The sequence below is a fragment of the Malaya genurostris genome, chromosome 2 (genome assembly GCF_030247185.1).
Source record: "Malaya genurostris strain Urasoe2022 chromosome 2, Malgen_1.1, whole genome shotgun sequence".
In the NCBI taxonomy this organism is placed as follows: Eukaryota; Metazoa; Arthropoda; class Insecta; order Diptera; family Culicidae; genus Malaya; species Malaya genurostris.
Genome location: NC_080571.1, coordinates 306,518,942 through 306,533,302, shown reverse-complemented (window position 1 = coordinate 306,533,302; position 14,361 = coordinate 306,518,942). Strand labels below are relative to the sequence as shown.

At 38.2% G+C, this 14,361-nt stretch overlaps 2 protein-coding genes across 6 annotated transcripts in view; both read right to left on the bottom strand.

Annotated features, from left to right (window-relative positions):
• Positions 1-3,729, bottom strand: part of LOC131431005 (insulin-like growth factor-binding protein complex acid labile subunit) — a 770,466-nt gene extending 766,737 nt beyond the window's left edge. Inside the window, exons 1-2 of one of the 5 annotated variants that reach the window (XM_058596358.1) lie at positions 3,389-3,729; positions 2,284-3,179 (exon numbers count right to left, since the gene is read on the bottom strand). The gene's annotated coding sequence lies outside the window, so the exon portion shown is untranslated. Of the gene's footprint in view, positions 1-2,283 lie in introns of all 5 variants that reach the window. The other 4 variants (XM_058596357.1, XM_058596360.1, XM_058596356.1 and 1 more) reach the window with 4 other exon arrangements.
• A 6,316-nt stretch (positions 3,730-10,045) lies between these two features.
• On the bottom strand, positions 10,046-11,639 carry LOC131427477 (mucin-3A-like). Its single transcript, XM_058590703.1, has 2 exons — positions 10,374-11,639; positions 10,046-10,311 (listed from the first exon to the last, which is right to left on the bottom strand). The coding sequence occupies exons 1-2, from the start codon at positions 11,625-11,627 to the stop codon at positions 10,117-10,119; spliced, it is 1,449 nt and encodes a 482-aa protein (XP_058446686.1). The 5' UTR covers positions 11,628-11,639; the 3' UTR covers positions 10,046-10,116.
• Between the last annotated feature and the right edge of the window lie 2,722 nt (positions 11,640-14,361).

The window sequence follows — 14,361 nt, the reverse complement described above, 5'->3', positions numbered from 1 at the left end:
TTTCTTGCGTCGTTACGTGACCATGGACGAAACATGGATACATCACTACACTCCAGAGTCGAAGCGGCAGTCATCTGAGTGGCGCACAGCTGGCAAAACCCGTCAGAAGCGTCCGAAAACGCAGTCAGCTGGCAAAGTCATGGCGTCAGTTTTTTGGGATACTCATGGCGTGATTTTCGCGATTTTCGTGCGTTTGAAGGAGGAAATCACAAAAAAAACGACCGCACATGCAGAGAAAAAAATCCTTTTTCATCAAGACAATGCACCCTGCCACAAGTCGATGAAAACAATGGCGAAATTGAACGAATTGGGCTTTGATCTGCTTCCCCACCCCCCATACTCGCCAGATTTAGCCCCCAGTGACTACTGGCTCTTTGCTGATTTTGGAAAAAATGCTCCAGGGAAAAAGATTTGGCTCAAATGAGGAGGTCATCGCTGAAACTGAAGCTTATTTTGAAGCGAAAGATAATTTTTTTTATAAACATGGTATTGAAAAATTGGAAAAACGTTGGAACCATTGTATCACCCTAAAAGATGATGTATGTTGATGAATTAAAAAAAAATTGCAAAAAAATGTTGTTTCCATTGTTAGTCTCGGGATTTATTGATCCATGGGTTACAAGATGATGAGTGTTCAATCAAAACAAACTAATCCTGAACCTGAACCGGACGAACATCCACGGAACGACCGAAATTAGCTATGCGCCAAATTCGTATTACTGTTTTGGAATTAGTTGATTTTAACAACAAAATTTCCAGAATAACTATGAAATTAGTTAAAATTGAGAATTTACTTCGCTGGAAAAAAAACTCTTATTCTTAGAGAATGTGTTTAGTTGGTGAATATCCTGGACAAAAAACCAGCAATATTTCAGTCCAACACGAAGTTCTCATTGACAACTAATTTTGTTATTAAAATCAGAAAATTTGTTTCTATTTATCTATCACCATCATTACTGAAGGACATCACAAAGAAAACAAAAATGAAAGTGGTTTTATTAACAAGTTTATTAGTCAAAAATTCATGAGAAGTGTCAAAGCAAAACAATCCATTTAAAAGCTTAAAAGGACAGTCTTGTTGAAACTGCTTGCAAACTGTTTTCATGTTTTTCGCATGTGTTATGACATATCCATATATAAGTTTCTAAACTGATATGTAAATTTGTGAATTTGTGCGCATTTGAAGCGATTGTGCGTAATTATGTTTTTACGCGGAACAGTGAAGTGAGTTTCGAATGTTGCACTCTAATTGTATATGTCAAATGATGTTTTTTGTATCTTCCAACCTTCCGGGCTGCGCCGTCCGGTGTACTACTTGGAATGGAAATGAAGTGTGCCTTAGCTAAGAAATGACAGCACGTTGAATTGGTGAATTCAACTAAAAAACAACATTTCGACAAATATTTTTTTATCATTATTAAGGGAATGAGAATTAAAAAATCTAAATTAGCAAAAGTAAGATTTTTTTAGTTGTCTCAAAAAATAATTAACTAAAATCTGAAAATCAACCATTTTTTTCGCCAAAATGCTGATTTCGGTCTTTCCGTGATAATAACGAAAGTCGCTAGTTCAAAAGTTAACTTTAATATGAAAGGAATTCACTTTAACATACCGCGAGTATGTTTCCGTTTAATGCCAAACCTAGCCCAATTTCCACCCTTACTACTGTCAAACCGTTTGTTTGAAGCCAGTTTCAAATCTAGTTTCAATGTCAGCGAACTGAACAGTTTCAAACCTGTTTTTATATCGGCTTTGCTCACACCCCCGTTGCAAGGTACGAACCTATCACAGTTTGGTGAAAAGTATTTGTTTAATGAAACTATCCGAACAACATAAAACATTGACAAAATCGAAAACACAAAATTGCCCGACGCCTACGCCGCCTACTGCGATTCCCCTCATGCATGCTCATCTTTTAACAAATAGAGGTGTGCTCGGATCGGAACCGATATCTTTGCTAAAAAGTGCACAATTTGTTGTGAAAATGTACACCATCTAGAACATAGTGATGCATAAACTCGAAATAAATGCATCGTTTTTCATCCTATCCTTGACCCAATGAACGGAACAGGGATAGCAGATTGCTTTCCTTGAATAGATAGGATGTGTGTTGGAGCAGTGATGGAAAAAAGCACGATTACCCTATTTATTATTTGTTAAATATTTCATCGCCTTAAGATGTTTTATTAAAATTGCACTGTTCAATAATTCACGATGACCTGAAGAACTGCGAAATAACTTAGTAGTTGATACTAGTTCATAAAAATCAAAAGAATTTTTTACCTGCAATAAGTCCAGATGAATCGACGTTGAATAACACTTCCATTTTCCGTTCATTCTCATTTTTCGAATTATAACACGTTTTTAATTAGCACTTATAATTTCTAATAACTACTTGATTCTATAAGCACATGAATCACAAGAAACGGGCGAACACGTAAAAATCCAAAGATCGTTGAACCCGACCGAAGCTAGCAAACACAGTTTTCAACCAATCGATGGAACCCCGCGGCACACAACTTTTGTTTAAGAAACACTTAACGTTGGAACTTAATCCATAACCGAAAACAATTGTAATCCTTTGGAAAAGCTTGGGTTCACTTCTGGGTAACCCTTTCATAAGTCAAATTTTTGTGTTTCCACTGTCTCCGGGTTTTCATTTCTCATAGGCACTAGAATGGAAATAAAAACCCTTTGAAGACAATTCAGTTTCCCGACCCGAGCCGAGGGAAACTAATTTTTCATCCGGTTCTACTCTAACGGGTCTTGACTGGCGTAGGATCCGGAAACATGAAAGTGATTTGCTTGAGGTTCTCTCCTCCCCCTTCCCAGAACTACTACGACATAGCTTTAATGGGCGTGACACGACATCGAAACGCATACCGGAACAAAGCCTCGCCAACTGGCCGTGGAAATTTGTATAATATTTTTGCTTTCCACTTCAACGGTGCCGCGTGAATTGATTTCTGAATTTGACATCGAAAGTCATGTTTATATTCACCGCCGAGTCGTAGTCGCAACTGAAAGCATCGAATGCAGAAGTTGCGATTTGGTTTTTAAAATTAATTGTTTTGTGGAGATTTGTGTTCTGTTTGGTTCGTAAATAACTCTATCACACTCAGTACTACAGAAAAAAAACCTTTCCAATTCCAATCGTAACCGGAATCGTTCAACATCCGCTGAAAAACAAAGTAATTAATTTGCTAGCCGTATCATTGCGCTTCTATGCAGTCATTCCGAGAGAAAAGCTATGGCAATCGGTTAGCTAAGCTGGACCCACTACGCGTCACATTCAATTCCAACTCAATCACACCATAAATCGCAACATAGATTTAAATCCCGAATTGCAACTACCTAGCAAACAAAAAATAAAATAAACAAAATTCACCATTGAAAACGGTTTTCCATCTGTGTAACAGCTAAGGGTATATTTTCCAGCCCCTGAATCACCATGTACTGTCCAAATCTGTGTTACAGGTGCAGATTCCCGGCCAGTTTGTGATTGCCGACAGTACGCATTGAACGGCCGCTGTCAGATCCTGGAATGTCGAATCGAAATACTCAATTAGTCATCGGTACATCGATCACATGCACCATGGATGGAGGATGGATGGCCCAGTTTCCTGAAAAAAAACTGAATTCACGCGTCACCGCGAACTTGGACCAACCGCGGTATAAAGGACCATCGAAACCGTACCACCGTACCGAACCAGTCCCCGTTAGATACTGTCCGTTCAGGCGTCGACTGGGAGAGTCTGTCTTCTCTTAGAAGCACACTCGGTCTTTGCTAGCATTCGGTACCCAATCGGGCTATGATGGACCAGGATGAATCCAACATCCCCATGCCGGATGAGGATGCTCATGTAGCGGTTGGTGAAGTCTCGCTTCACAGGTGGTACGGATTCATTTCCAGCATAACAAAACCATGTGACCACGTTTAGTTCGCGCTACGAACTGCTAGACCACGTGTTTGCTGAGCAAAGAGAGCCTGTCGTCCTGTCGTAGTCTCACGCTTGCTCCGGCATATGCCCACGAATAGAGCGACCAAAACAAAACACGGAACAGAAAACTGAGTTTCGGTTCACTTGGGATGATGAGTGGAAAAACATAGAATTGAGAGTTTCTGGAGAAAATACGGATGCGTGAGAGGTGAAAATTCTGAGAGTGAGAGAAGAAGCGAATGAACTCGCCATCAGTTAGAGGTGATCGAAAAGTAAAAACAAGATTCCAGACTAGAATTTCAATAGGACTTGGCCGGAAGAAACACTAATCATTATAACGATTACTGTTGGCATTTTTTCGTTTATTCAATAGTACAAATAGAAGTCAGCAATTTAAGTAAACTCGGAGTAGAAGAAAATCGAGTTCAAAGTGATTACTACTACTTTTTTAGTGTAAACTACAATTAAACATGGAAAATCTTCAGAAATGTGTGAAATCGGGTAAGGTTAGGTTTTTTCGGAGCAACATTTTTTCAAACAGAAACCAGTGTTATGTTGATTTCTCGAGTACTAGAATGTATAGTGATCGAGTACCATTTACTTTGGATACTTTATTTGTTATTTCCGAGCATTTGAAAAATGGTATTGAACCAAGTTTAATGCTCCATTCTAAATAAACGTTAGTTTTCGTACAATAAATTAAGATCAACGTTCACGGAACCGCAAAACAACCTCATTTTAAGTACATTTCACTCAATTTGGGGGTTCCGTTCAATAACCTAATTTTAGGTAAAGTGGCTCTAGGTAATTTCCGTAAGGCACATGGAAAAAAATACTTAAAGATCAGATATATTTACTCTACAGTTGATTCGTAATGACTCAATTTCAAGTTGGTACGGTTTACTTTATTTTACCTTATTGAATGAAACTTTCGTTTTCGAAGACAAAAGGTAAAATTTTTTAAATAATTCACTTTGCAGAAACTGGTTACCTACGATGCAAGTTGTAACAAATTTACTCAATATAAAGTGTGTAAAGATTAGCTATTCTCGGCTAACCTTGCAACGAAACGACAATCAGCTTTCAATTTATTCTGAATCTGGTCCCTAATATGGAAGCGGGTCATTTCGCCGAGAAGGCCATTTCGCCGAAAGGGTCATTTTTTACGAAAGGGTATTTTTGAATACATAACATCGGAAGCGGCGGCGTCTTGTATACAAGCCTAAAACCGCCTCGTTTACCCGGTCTACTCAAAGCTAGGTTTCTTTGCTTCAGTTAGATCCAAGCGAGCGGTAGCGAGTTATCAGTTATCGGAAAATACCGCAAACAATCGCCTGGTAGGTACGCTAATAAAGTCAACAAGTTTTTTTTAGAAATTCCGTTCAGAAGATCATGAATAAACCTACAAAAATTATTCAAGTCTCTGGATCATTTCAGAAGTAAGATTGTAGGTCAACAAAACGGGTGTAAACATAATCATTTTTTATCTATATATATATATAAAAATGGATGTAAGTTTGTATGTTTGTAACGCGATAACTTCGGAACTACTGAACGGATTGCCACCAAACTTGGCACAGGTACTTCTTGTATTTCAGAGATGGTTTAGGGAGTATATTTATATGGGAGGGAGCGTAGCAAGTGTCATAAACAAGGGGGGGTCATGAAAAAATTTGTGTAATTTGACGAGAATCGATACTTTTTTTAGACCATAGAAACAGTTTGCATATATTAGATAAGATTATATGGGGGGTGGATGTAGCAAGTGCCTTTAAAAAGGGGGGGGGGTGTAATGTTTGTAATGGCATAACTCCGGAATCACTGAACGGATTGCTATCAAACTTGGCACATGTACTTCTTGCTCTTCAGAGATGGTCATAAGCGTATTTTTATGAGAGGAGAGAGCGTAGCACGTGTCATAACCAAGGAGGGGTCATGAAAAAATCCACATAACTTGATGAAAACCGATATTTGTTGAAGATCTTAGAAACATTTTGCATACCGTAGATGTAATTTAATGGGAGATGGATGCAGCAAATGCCTTTAAACAGAGGGGTGTAATGTTTGTAATGGCATAACTTCAAAACTACTTAACGGATTGCTATCAAACCTGGTACATGTACATCTTGCTCTTCAGAGATGGTTATATGAATATTTCCATGGGGGAAGGGAGCGTGGGAAGTGTCCTTAACAAAGGTGGTCATTAAAAATATTATCTAATTTGACGAGAATCGGTACTTTTCGAAGACACTTTTTGCACAACTTAGATAAGATTATAAGGGTATTCTATGGAGAGAGGGTGTAGTAAGTGCTTCTTAAAAAGGAGTGTAATGTTTGTAACGGCATAAATCCGGAACTATTGCACGAATTGCTATAAAATTTGGAACAGTTATTTCTTGCTCTTCAGAAATTGTCATAAAGGTGTTTTTATAGAAGAGGAAGCGTAGCAGGTATCAATAACAGGAGGGGCCATGAAAAAAAAATCATAAAATTCAACAAGAATCGATTATTTTTGAAGATCATGCAAACATTTTCCATACCTTAGATATGATAGATAAGGGAGTGTATATAGCAAGTGCATTTAAAAAGGGGGGTGTAACGGCATAGCTCCGACACTACTGAACGGATTGCTATCACACTTGGCATAGCTGCTTTTTGCTTTTCAGAGATAGTTGTAAGGGTATTTTTATGGGGGAGAGAGCGTAGCAACTATCCTTAACAAGGGTCATGAAAAAAATTATTCAATTTGACGAGAATCGATACTTTGTGGAGACCATAGATACTTTTTGTGCAGGGTATTCGTGTGGGGTGGATGTAGTACGGCCCTCTAAAAAGGGGATGTAATGTTTGTAACGGCGCAACTCCGGAACTACTGAACGGATTGCTATCAAATTTGGCACAAAGAAGCTCTTCAGAAATGATCATTAGGACATTTTCAGGGGGGAAAGTGTGTAGGAAGTGTCCTTAACATGGGGGGAGAGGGTCAATGACGAAATTTGAATAGAATCGATATTTAGACTAGAAGGAGGGGTTTTTGAAAATAAATTTTCATCTCCCATTTTTTATAAAACAAGAGAGTGGCAAGAATTTAAAGGTCGAATTTTTCTTTGAATAATTTCAAAAGATCTGGTTCCATTTTGCCGGGGAATTCAAAGAACTAAGGGAAAATAATCTTTGTCTGCCTATGAACGTGAGTGTATTCAAGTCTCAGCATGTACCAAAGGTGGGAGTCGATATTTTTTGAAAAGCACAGATACTTTCTACACTACTCAGGGTAATCATGAAGAAGATCTGTAGTAAGTTCACTGACAACAAGGAAGTTGAATCAAAATAGATTATAAGGTTATTTAGAGTGTGAGAGAGTGAGGTAAATGTCCCGACTTGGAAAGTGAAAGGGAAAATTGATCAGGTTTTACGAAAAATTGGTACTTCTTTACGAGTACAGTATATTTCTAGCAACTAAGTGAGGTTCACAAAAATATTCACAAGAGGAAGGGGAAATAAGTATTCTCAACATTGATCTGAATTGACGAAATCATACAACCAATGTGCATTTTATTATGTAAATTGAAAAAACTGTCGACTCAAGGTAATGGAAGTTTACAACAATAATTGTATTAACTGAATCGTTATTCCGTAAGTTTTCCTCCCTGATGAACGACCAAAATGGTTAGAACCTTGGTAAAATAAATTATATAAAAACGTCATTCTATAGTACGAATGTAGTTATGATGTTAAACAACCTTACGTTATAAAATAATCATTATCAGATGGAAAATTTTGAACAATTCATGATGTCATAAAATTTTTATAAAGAGGAGGGAGTAGCAATTGATTATATCCATGGAAGCCAGAGGTATTGTAGATCGAGGACGAGGAAGTACGGAAGTGCGTTACAAGCACATATAGATATGAAACTCGGAGGTTACTAAGAAGGTATTAATAGAGAGAAAGGAGTTTTAAATGTTTTTTACAAAAGGGTTCAAATATAAAACTGACCCAGTTTGTCGAGAATACCATGAAAATTATGATTATTGTGAGTTCTGAGATGGGACACTGATCATTCGCAATCTGAATATGAACGGAGAATTGTTCAATCGAGTTGCCGTCTAAGTTATGTTTCACTACAACAGTATTTCACTAAGCAGGACAACTTCGAGAATTTTTTTCGGCCTTCCCTTCACGAAACATTTCCGAGCAACGCCGGGTAATTCAGCTAGTTTGTCATATTTTTTGGGGACGGGTATAGCGTGATGGGTAAGTCGATACCTTTCACGCAGCCCGCCTGGGTTCGATTCCCAACCCCGCACATAGGGTCAGAAAGTTTTTCTGGTCCGAAGAGGCGAATGACCTTAAGGTTAAAACCTCTATAATCGAAAAAAATGTCTTTTTTATCAATTCCAATCACGGTATTAAGACTAATGAAGAATTTGACGAAATGCCCATTCGGTGAAATGGCTTTTGGCGAAATGGCTTTCGGCAAAATGGCTTTCAGCGAAATGACCTTTTCGACGAAATGGTTTTCGGCAAAATGGCTTTCGGTGAAATGACCCTGATCTCCCTAATATGTCACTAGACACTAGTCAAAACTGCGCTTTTTGAGTAACGCAAGAGATTCGATGTAAACAACAATCATTCAAATATTTTGTTCAAAACGGAATAAATGAGCCACAGTAAGAAAAATTGAGGTATCATTAGCAGTTCAACATAATCTGGTAATGTATTGACGAATCAAAGACGAAACGTAAAAAACTATGAAGGATTTATAATTTGGACAGGGAACATCGAAAAATCGTCAAATCGAGATCACTACCGAAGAAGATCGCTTTTGATCTATCCCAATAAGAATCACTACTGATATGATCTTTTTCAAAATCAGTTGATCAGTGATCTTTAAATTACATCGATCAAAATCGGTACTGATTTTCTGTCACACAAAATCGGTAGTGATTTTAAGCTAAAATGATTCTTGATACATCTAAAATCAATCATTGGATGGTTCGATCAGCTTTGATGATCTAGATCAGACATGAGTGCCGATTGATTTACGTCTGAAATCGTTGATGTTCCGATGCAGGGTGTGAAAATTAGTGACAACAGTAATCTCACAGGAATTTATAACTAGGAAAGGATAACGCGTGTCAATGTAACTTTCAAAGTCATGGAAAATTGTTAATTTTGTATCTTTGAGAAGTGCTCCTTTAACACTCGACAGTATTCACTACGCAATTTCAATTTAGTAAAATATATTTCACACCAACATAGCGACACGACTTTGTTAATGCTGATAATGATGTTCATTCACTATTTTGAATAAACCCAATAAAACGCTATTTGACATGAATTTGATTCATAGAAGTAACACAGTTTTCAAACACACAGCAGGTGCAGCGTTTGAGTTAGAGTTGCAAAATCCTGCACTCCTGTTACTTCTGTGTATGATATTCAAGCTAAATAGGGTGAATTGATCAGCTGCAAAATATGCATTGTGATTGAACATGTTTTTCTTATCATAATAGTTATTATTCATCACAGCATGTTAATATTATTTACTGTATTCTTCTAGGCTTACCTCTAAATGACCAAACCTGAATCGGCCAGTTAGAGTCGAAAATCCGTTTACGTTCGGCACGTCAGCTTAGACACGGCACTTAGGTGTCAAACAAACTGTGTTCTGCCAATAGCAGAAACTTGACGTCTGCTTAGCGGTTAAAATTGAGCTACCGAGTTTTGCATTTAGCAGTAAATTTCAACAAATATATGCCGAAGACTGGAATTCTGTTGCGATCGACCAAATAAACTCATTGAAATTCTTTCATTCTTTCTGCCATACTCCTGGTAAAGTGGCTACGATTTTTCTCGATCGCTGTATCGAGTGCAATCAAAACCAAACACTGATAACAGACTTTCGTACTGGCATCGTGATTCTGTTTTTATTTTTCAATACGGTTGAAAACTCGTGCACATGATTGCAGCAAACATCAAAAGACGAACGATAAAATGAGAAATATAGCAAAGGGGAAAGTAATCTCAAGTCAACAGAGCCTATTAAATAGAAATTTGGAAATAATTTATCCAGTTTAAATTGAAAAAAAAATAAAAGCTTCTAATGTATCAGAATTGTATTATCGTTCGATAGAACTAATTCCTTTGTATTTCAATTCCTAAGGATCATTCAAGTACCGGTCGTCAAACATGCTCCGAATTGATTCTGTGTGAGTTGCGAGTTGTCCTGAATATCGTTCGAAACGGCGACCAGGCAGTTGCTGGCACGGCCAGTAAGAACTGTTTCACTGACACTTACCAGTGTCGTAATTATAGTGTAAACTGCGGTTGCTCGATCGGTGAACGAGGGAAAGTCGGCAAAATACTGAAAATTGAGAAACTGGTCATTACATTTCCTATAGAATAAACCCACGAATGGATACCTACCGAAACGCTACAGTTTCCGTTGGTAACAGTGCAGAGATTCAATCTTAGAGCCGATACACCAACAGCCGAGACCAGAGCATTGAATTGAGTACCGACCGCTTGGAGTAACGTGTTGAACCCGGCAGTTTCCAGCTGAAGACAAGGTGCTAGTCGGGACAAAGAAAGATCCGGCTGTTTATAAAGCGATCCATATTTGGCTTGGCACATGCTGGCATATTTGCTAGAACTGGTCGACGTTACATTGGTGATATTCGCGAGTCCCGCTATCAGAGCCGTGGCAACATTTGACATCTCCGTACTCAGGGTGGCATAAACCGTACTCGTCGTGTTTTGGGTACTGGAAACTACCGTTGCCATTGCGGTAGAGTTAACCGCAAGATTTCCGTACAAAAAGGTCGTCAGATTTGTTGCCACTCCTCCATTGTAGAGAGCTGACCGAGCCAGTATGGTGCTATAGGAAGTATTGATCGCGGCAAGACTCGTTGCAGAAAGGGCAATGATAGCACTCTGTAAATCTGTGGCCGATTTGTTGAAAGCGGTTGAGACCACTGCCAACGCATTCGAATCTTTGGTGATCGTTGCGTTAGCTGCCGCGACCAGTATGACGGTGGTTTGTTTGTCCTTACCGATCGCGGTAATTGCCGATCCAATGCTCGTCAAATTACCGGCGATGTACGTTAAGGGGGTTGTAATGGTACCGACTACGGTAGAAGTGATAACTTTAGTAACATTAGATGGCGTATACGCGTATGTAGCCGAGCTGATTGTCGTTAGCAATATCCCAATTGCGTCGAAAACACTTGTGAGACTGCTGACCAAGGTCGATAGGTTAGTCAAGCCAGTCGTCAAACTACTGTACCATGCCGGTCGGGTTGTAGTTGCTAGTGTAGCTGCGTCCGTCATTGCGGTTCCGAGAGCTGTCGACGCCGTCGTTACGAGCCCATCCAGTGTTGTAATCACGTCAGCGGTATAACCCGAAGTGTTTGTAGTCGCACTTTGAATTCCGGTAAGCAGACTGCCCAGAGGTAGCACAAAATCTGCCACCACAAGTCTTAAGGCCGCGACAGCACCACTGGAATCTAGCGTTGCATTCACCGTAAAACTAGCATTCGCCGCTGTAATAATGCTAATGCCATTTCCAATAGAACTCTTCACCGAGGCCGATAGAGACGGTATTCCTATTTTTAAACCAAGATCACCACAAACGGAACTGAAAGCCACCACGGCACACGCTAACAGAAGCCACTTCCTCATGATATCGATCGGTGAAAGCCACAGCATTAACTGTGTGATTAGTTTATCATCCGATATATTTATACTTTCCCAAATGGCGATGGCACGGAAGATCTGATACTGTCGACATATACACACTTCGATTCTCTACTACCAACCCATACAAAGTAGATCCAGTCCTTTGTAAAACCAACAGCCATGAAATATGAATTAATTATAACTGAAGAAAATTTTGGATTATAATTTCTTAGTTTTCTTAATGCTTCTGAAAAGCTTTAAACTAAAGTTATTCTGAATTTACGCTATATCAAACTATTCACTATTGAGAGAAATGTCTCTCTTAGTCTAAATAGCTTCGCCCAAATCTCACGATGAATGGATTAATTAGCTGAATGATGCTAAATAATCGCCATGCCGACACCAACGAAAGTAAAATTAACCTACACAACGGTTCAGAGGAAGTATACCTATATTCTGATTTGCTTTCTATAACTTCAAATTTATCGAACCAGAGCCAGCTTCCTTCAACTCGCCTGAATGATATACTTAATACGTGTAGAAATACGCTCAAAATTCCAACTGTTCAAATAAAAACATTCAGCGCTAGATGACTGCAATATTAACTTTGCTTGAAATACTACTCAATCAGTTGATTTTATTCGTACGAATTTGTTTAATTTTATAGTCCCGAAAGCATCCGAGAAAAATTATTTAAAGTTTCAATCACATGAGATGTTTTTGAATAATGAAAATATTCCATAAATAATAATAATGACATCATGAATTACGGCTACAGTGGCGGACAAAATAATAAGACCACTCAACCCTACGGATTTATCTATAGATCTACGGATTTCTGTCTTTTCTACGGATCTACGGATGAATCATATGAAATCTACGGATTTTAGCATTATTCTACCAGAAATCTCCTGATCTAGCATTATTTCTCTTGATATAAAAGGAAAATAATCAAATATTGTTACGTCGTCTGTATATTTTTGTTTACTTGTCCAATTAACCCATTAATGCTCAAGGGAAATATGTTTCCCTTCTATAAAAATCGTTATAGATTCTTTACTTTCTATAAAATCGATGTTTTTTTACGGAATGTTGAAGAAAACTTATTTCCAAGGCGACAAATGTGTTTCTGAACGAAGAAGTTAAAAGAACTATCAATCTTTATTGCACTAAAAAAGTTTTTCTATACGTCATGAAAATAGAACACATAATAAATGTATTATGTGCAACGTCCACAAGTACATGAAATCGTTTCGTAGAATGCCATAACTAACTATTTATTTTTTCTGATAATTAAAGCAATAAATTAAATTACAATATAATAAACCCAACTCTTCTTTTATTTATTTCTAAGAATCATAGGGAAAAATTTCCCATGAAACTATAGGAAACTTATGCACCCTTATGCTATGCTTTTTTGGTGATATTCTCACAATTTACACCCCCAATAGCTAAAATATTGCCTTGTAGTGACATATTTCGTCCTGCATTTCCTATGGTCGTGAAAGGGTTGTAATCATGCATCTATTAGGCACCGATCTGTCATTATTGGAAGCCTGCCTTTGTAGATTAGAGCTTAGAGCTGCTAAGTTTATGTAAATGTACTAGTATAAGTAAAAACTGCTAAGAATGTATGGACGCACTTTGATTTCGCTGTAAATATTCAAATTTTATTCGATATACTGATCATATTAGACTATAACAAAAGAATATTATTCTCAACATTTGCTACTTAGCCATTGTAGGCTAGCTGGCGCACCTTCTTGCGAACGTTCCTCATTAAATTCCGTACAGACTTCTTGGCGACAAGTTTTGACATTTTTTCAATCTTTTTCGAACTGTTGAATGGTTTCGGCTGCCGAGACATGTTTCCTAAGATGTGCCTATGTTAATGCCAAAAATTCCTCAATTGGTCGAAGTTGTGGACAATTTGGTGGATTCATGTCTTTTGAAACGAAAGTGACATTTTTGGTAGTATACCATTCTACCGTTGATTTCGAGTAGTGACAAGAAGCAAGATCTGGCCAGAAGACAACAGGATCCTTGTGGCTTCGAATCATGGGTAGAAGTCGTTTTTGTAAACATTCCTTGATGTATATTTCGCTGTTCATTGAAGCAGTGGTGATGAAGGGTTTCGAAATCTTAACGCAGCTACAAATTGCTTGCCAGACCATAGCTTTCTTACAAAATTTTTCGACTTCAATCGATGTCTCGGACTGGTTTAACACTTTCCCTTCTCGCACCGTATAATATTGTGGTCCCGGCAAGAATTTGTAATCTAGTTTCACGTAGGTTTCGTCGTTCATGATTATGCAGTTCAAATTTCCAGCAAGAACCGTATTGTACAGCTTTCGAACCCTCGGCCTGATCGATGCTTCTTGTTTCGGACTACGTTTTGGTTGTTTCAGTTTCTTATGGGTTCGAAGTTTCAAACGTTCTTTAGCACGAAGGACATTTGACTTCGAAGTGCCCACTTTTTTGTCACATCCCGAGCTGAAACCTCCTTCTTTTGCTCGAACGCCTTCAGTATACGTTTATCCAACTGAGGGTTAGCAGGACCTTTTTCCGACCCGTTTTAAGTTTATCCTCAAAGGTGTTATCCTCGCCGAACTTCCTGATTGCATTTCGCACGGCTTTTCACACAATTTTTCGACGTTGTTCTGCTGAAAGTCCACGCATCTCGAAACAAACTAATGAAAACGAATAAACAACTGCACAAGTGGTTAAAGAAGAGTGT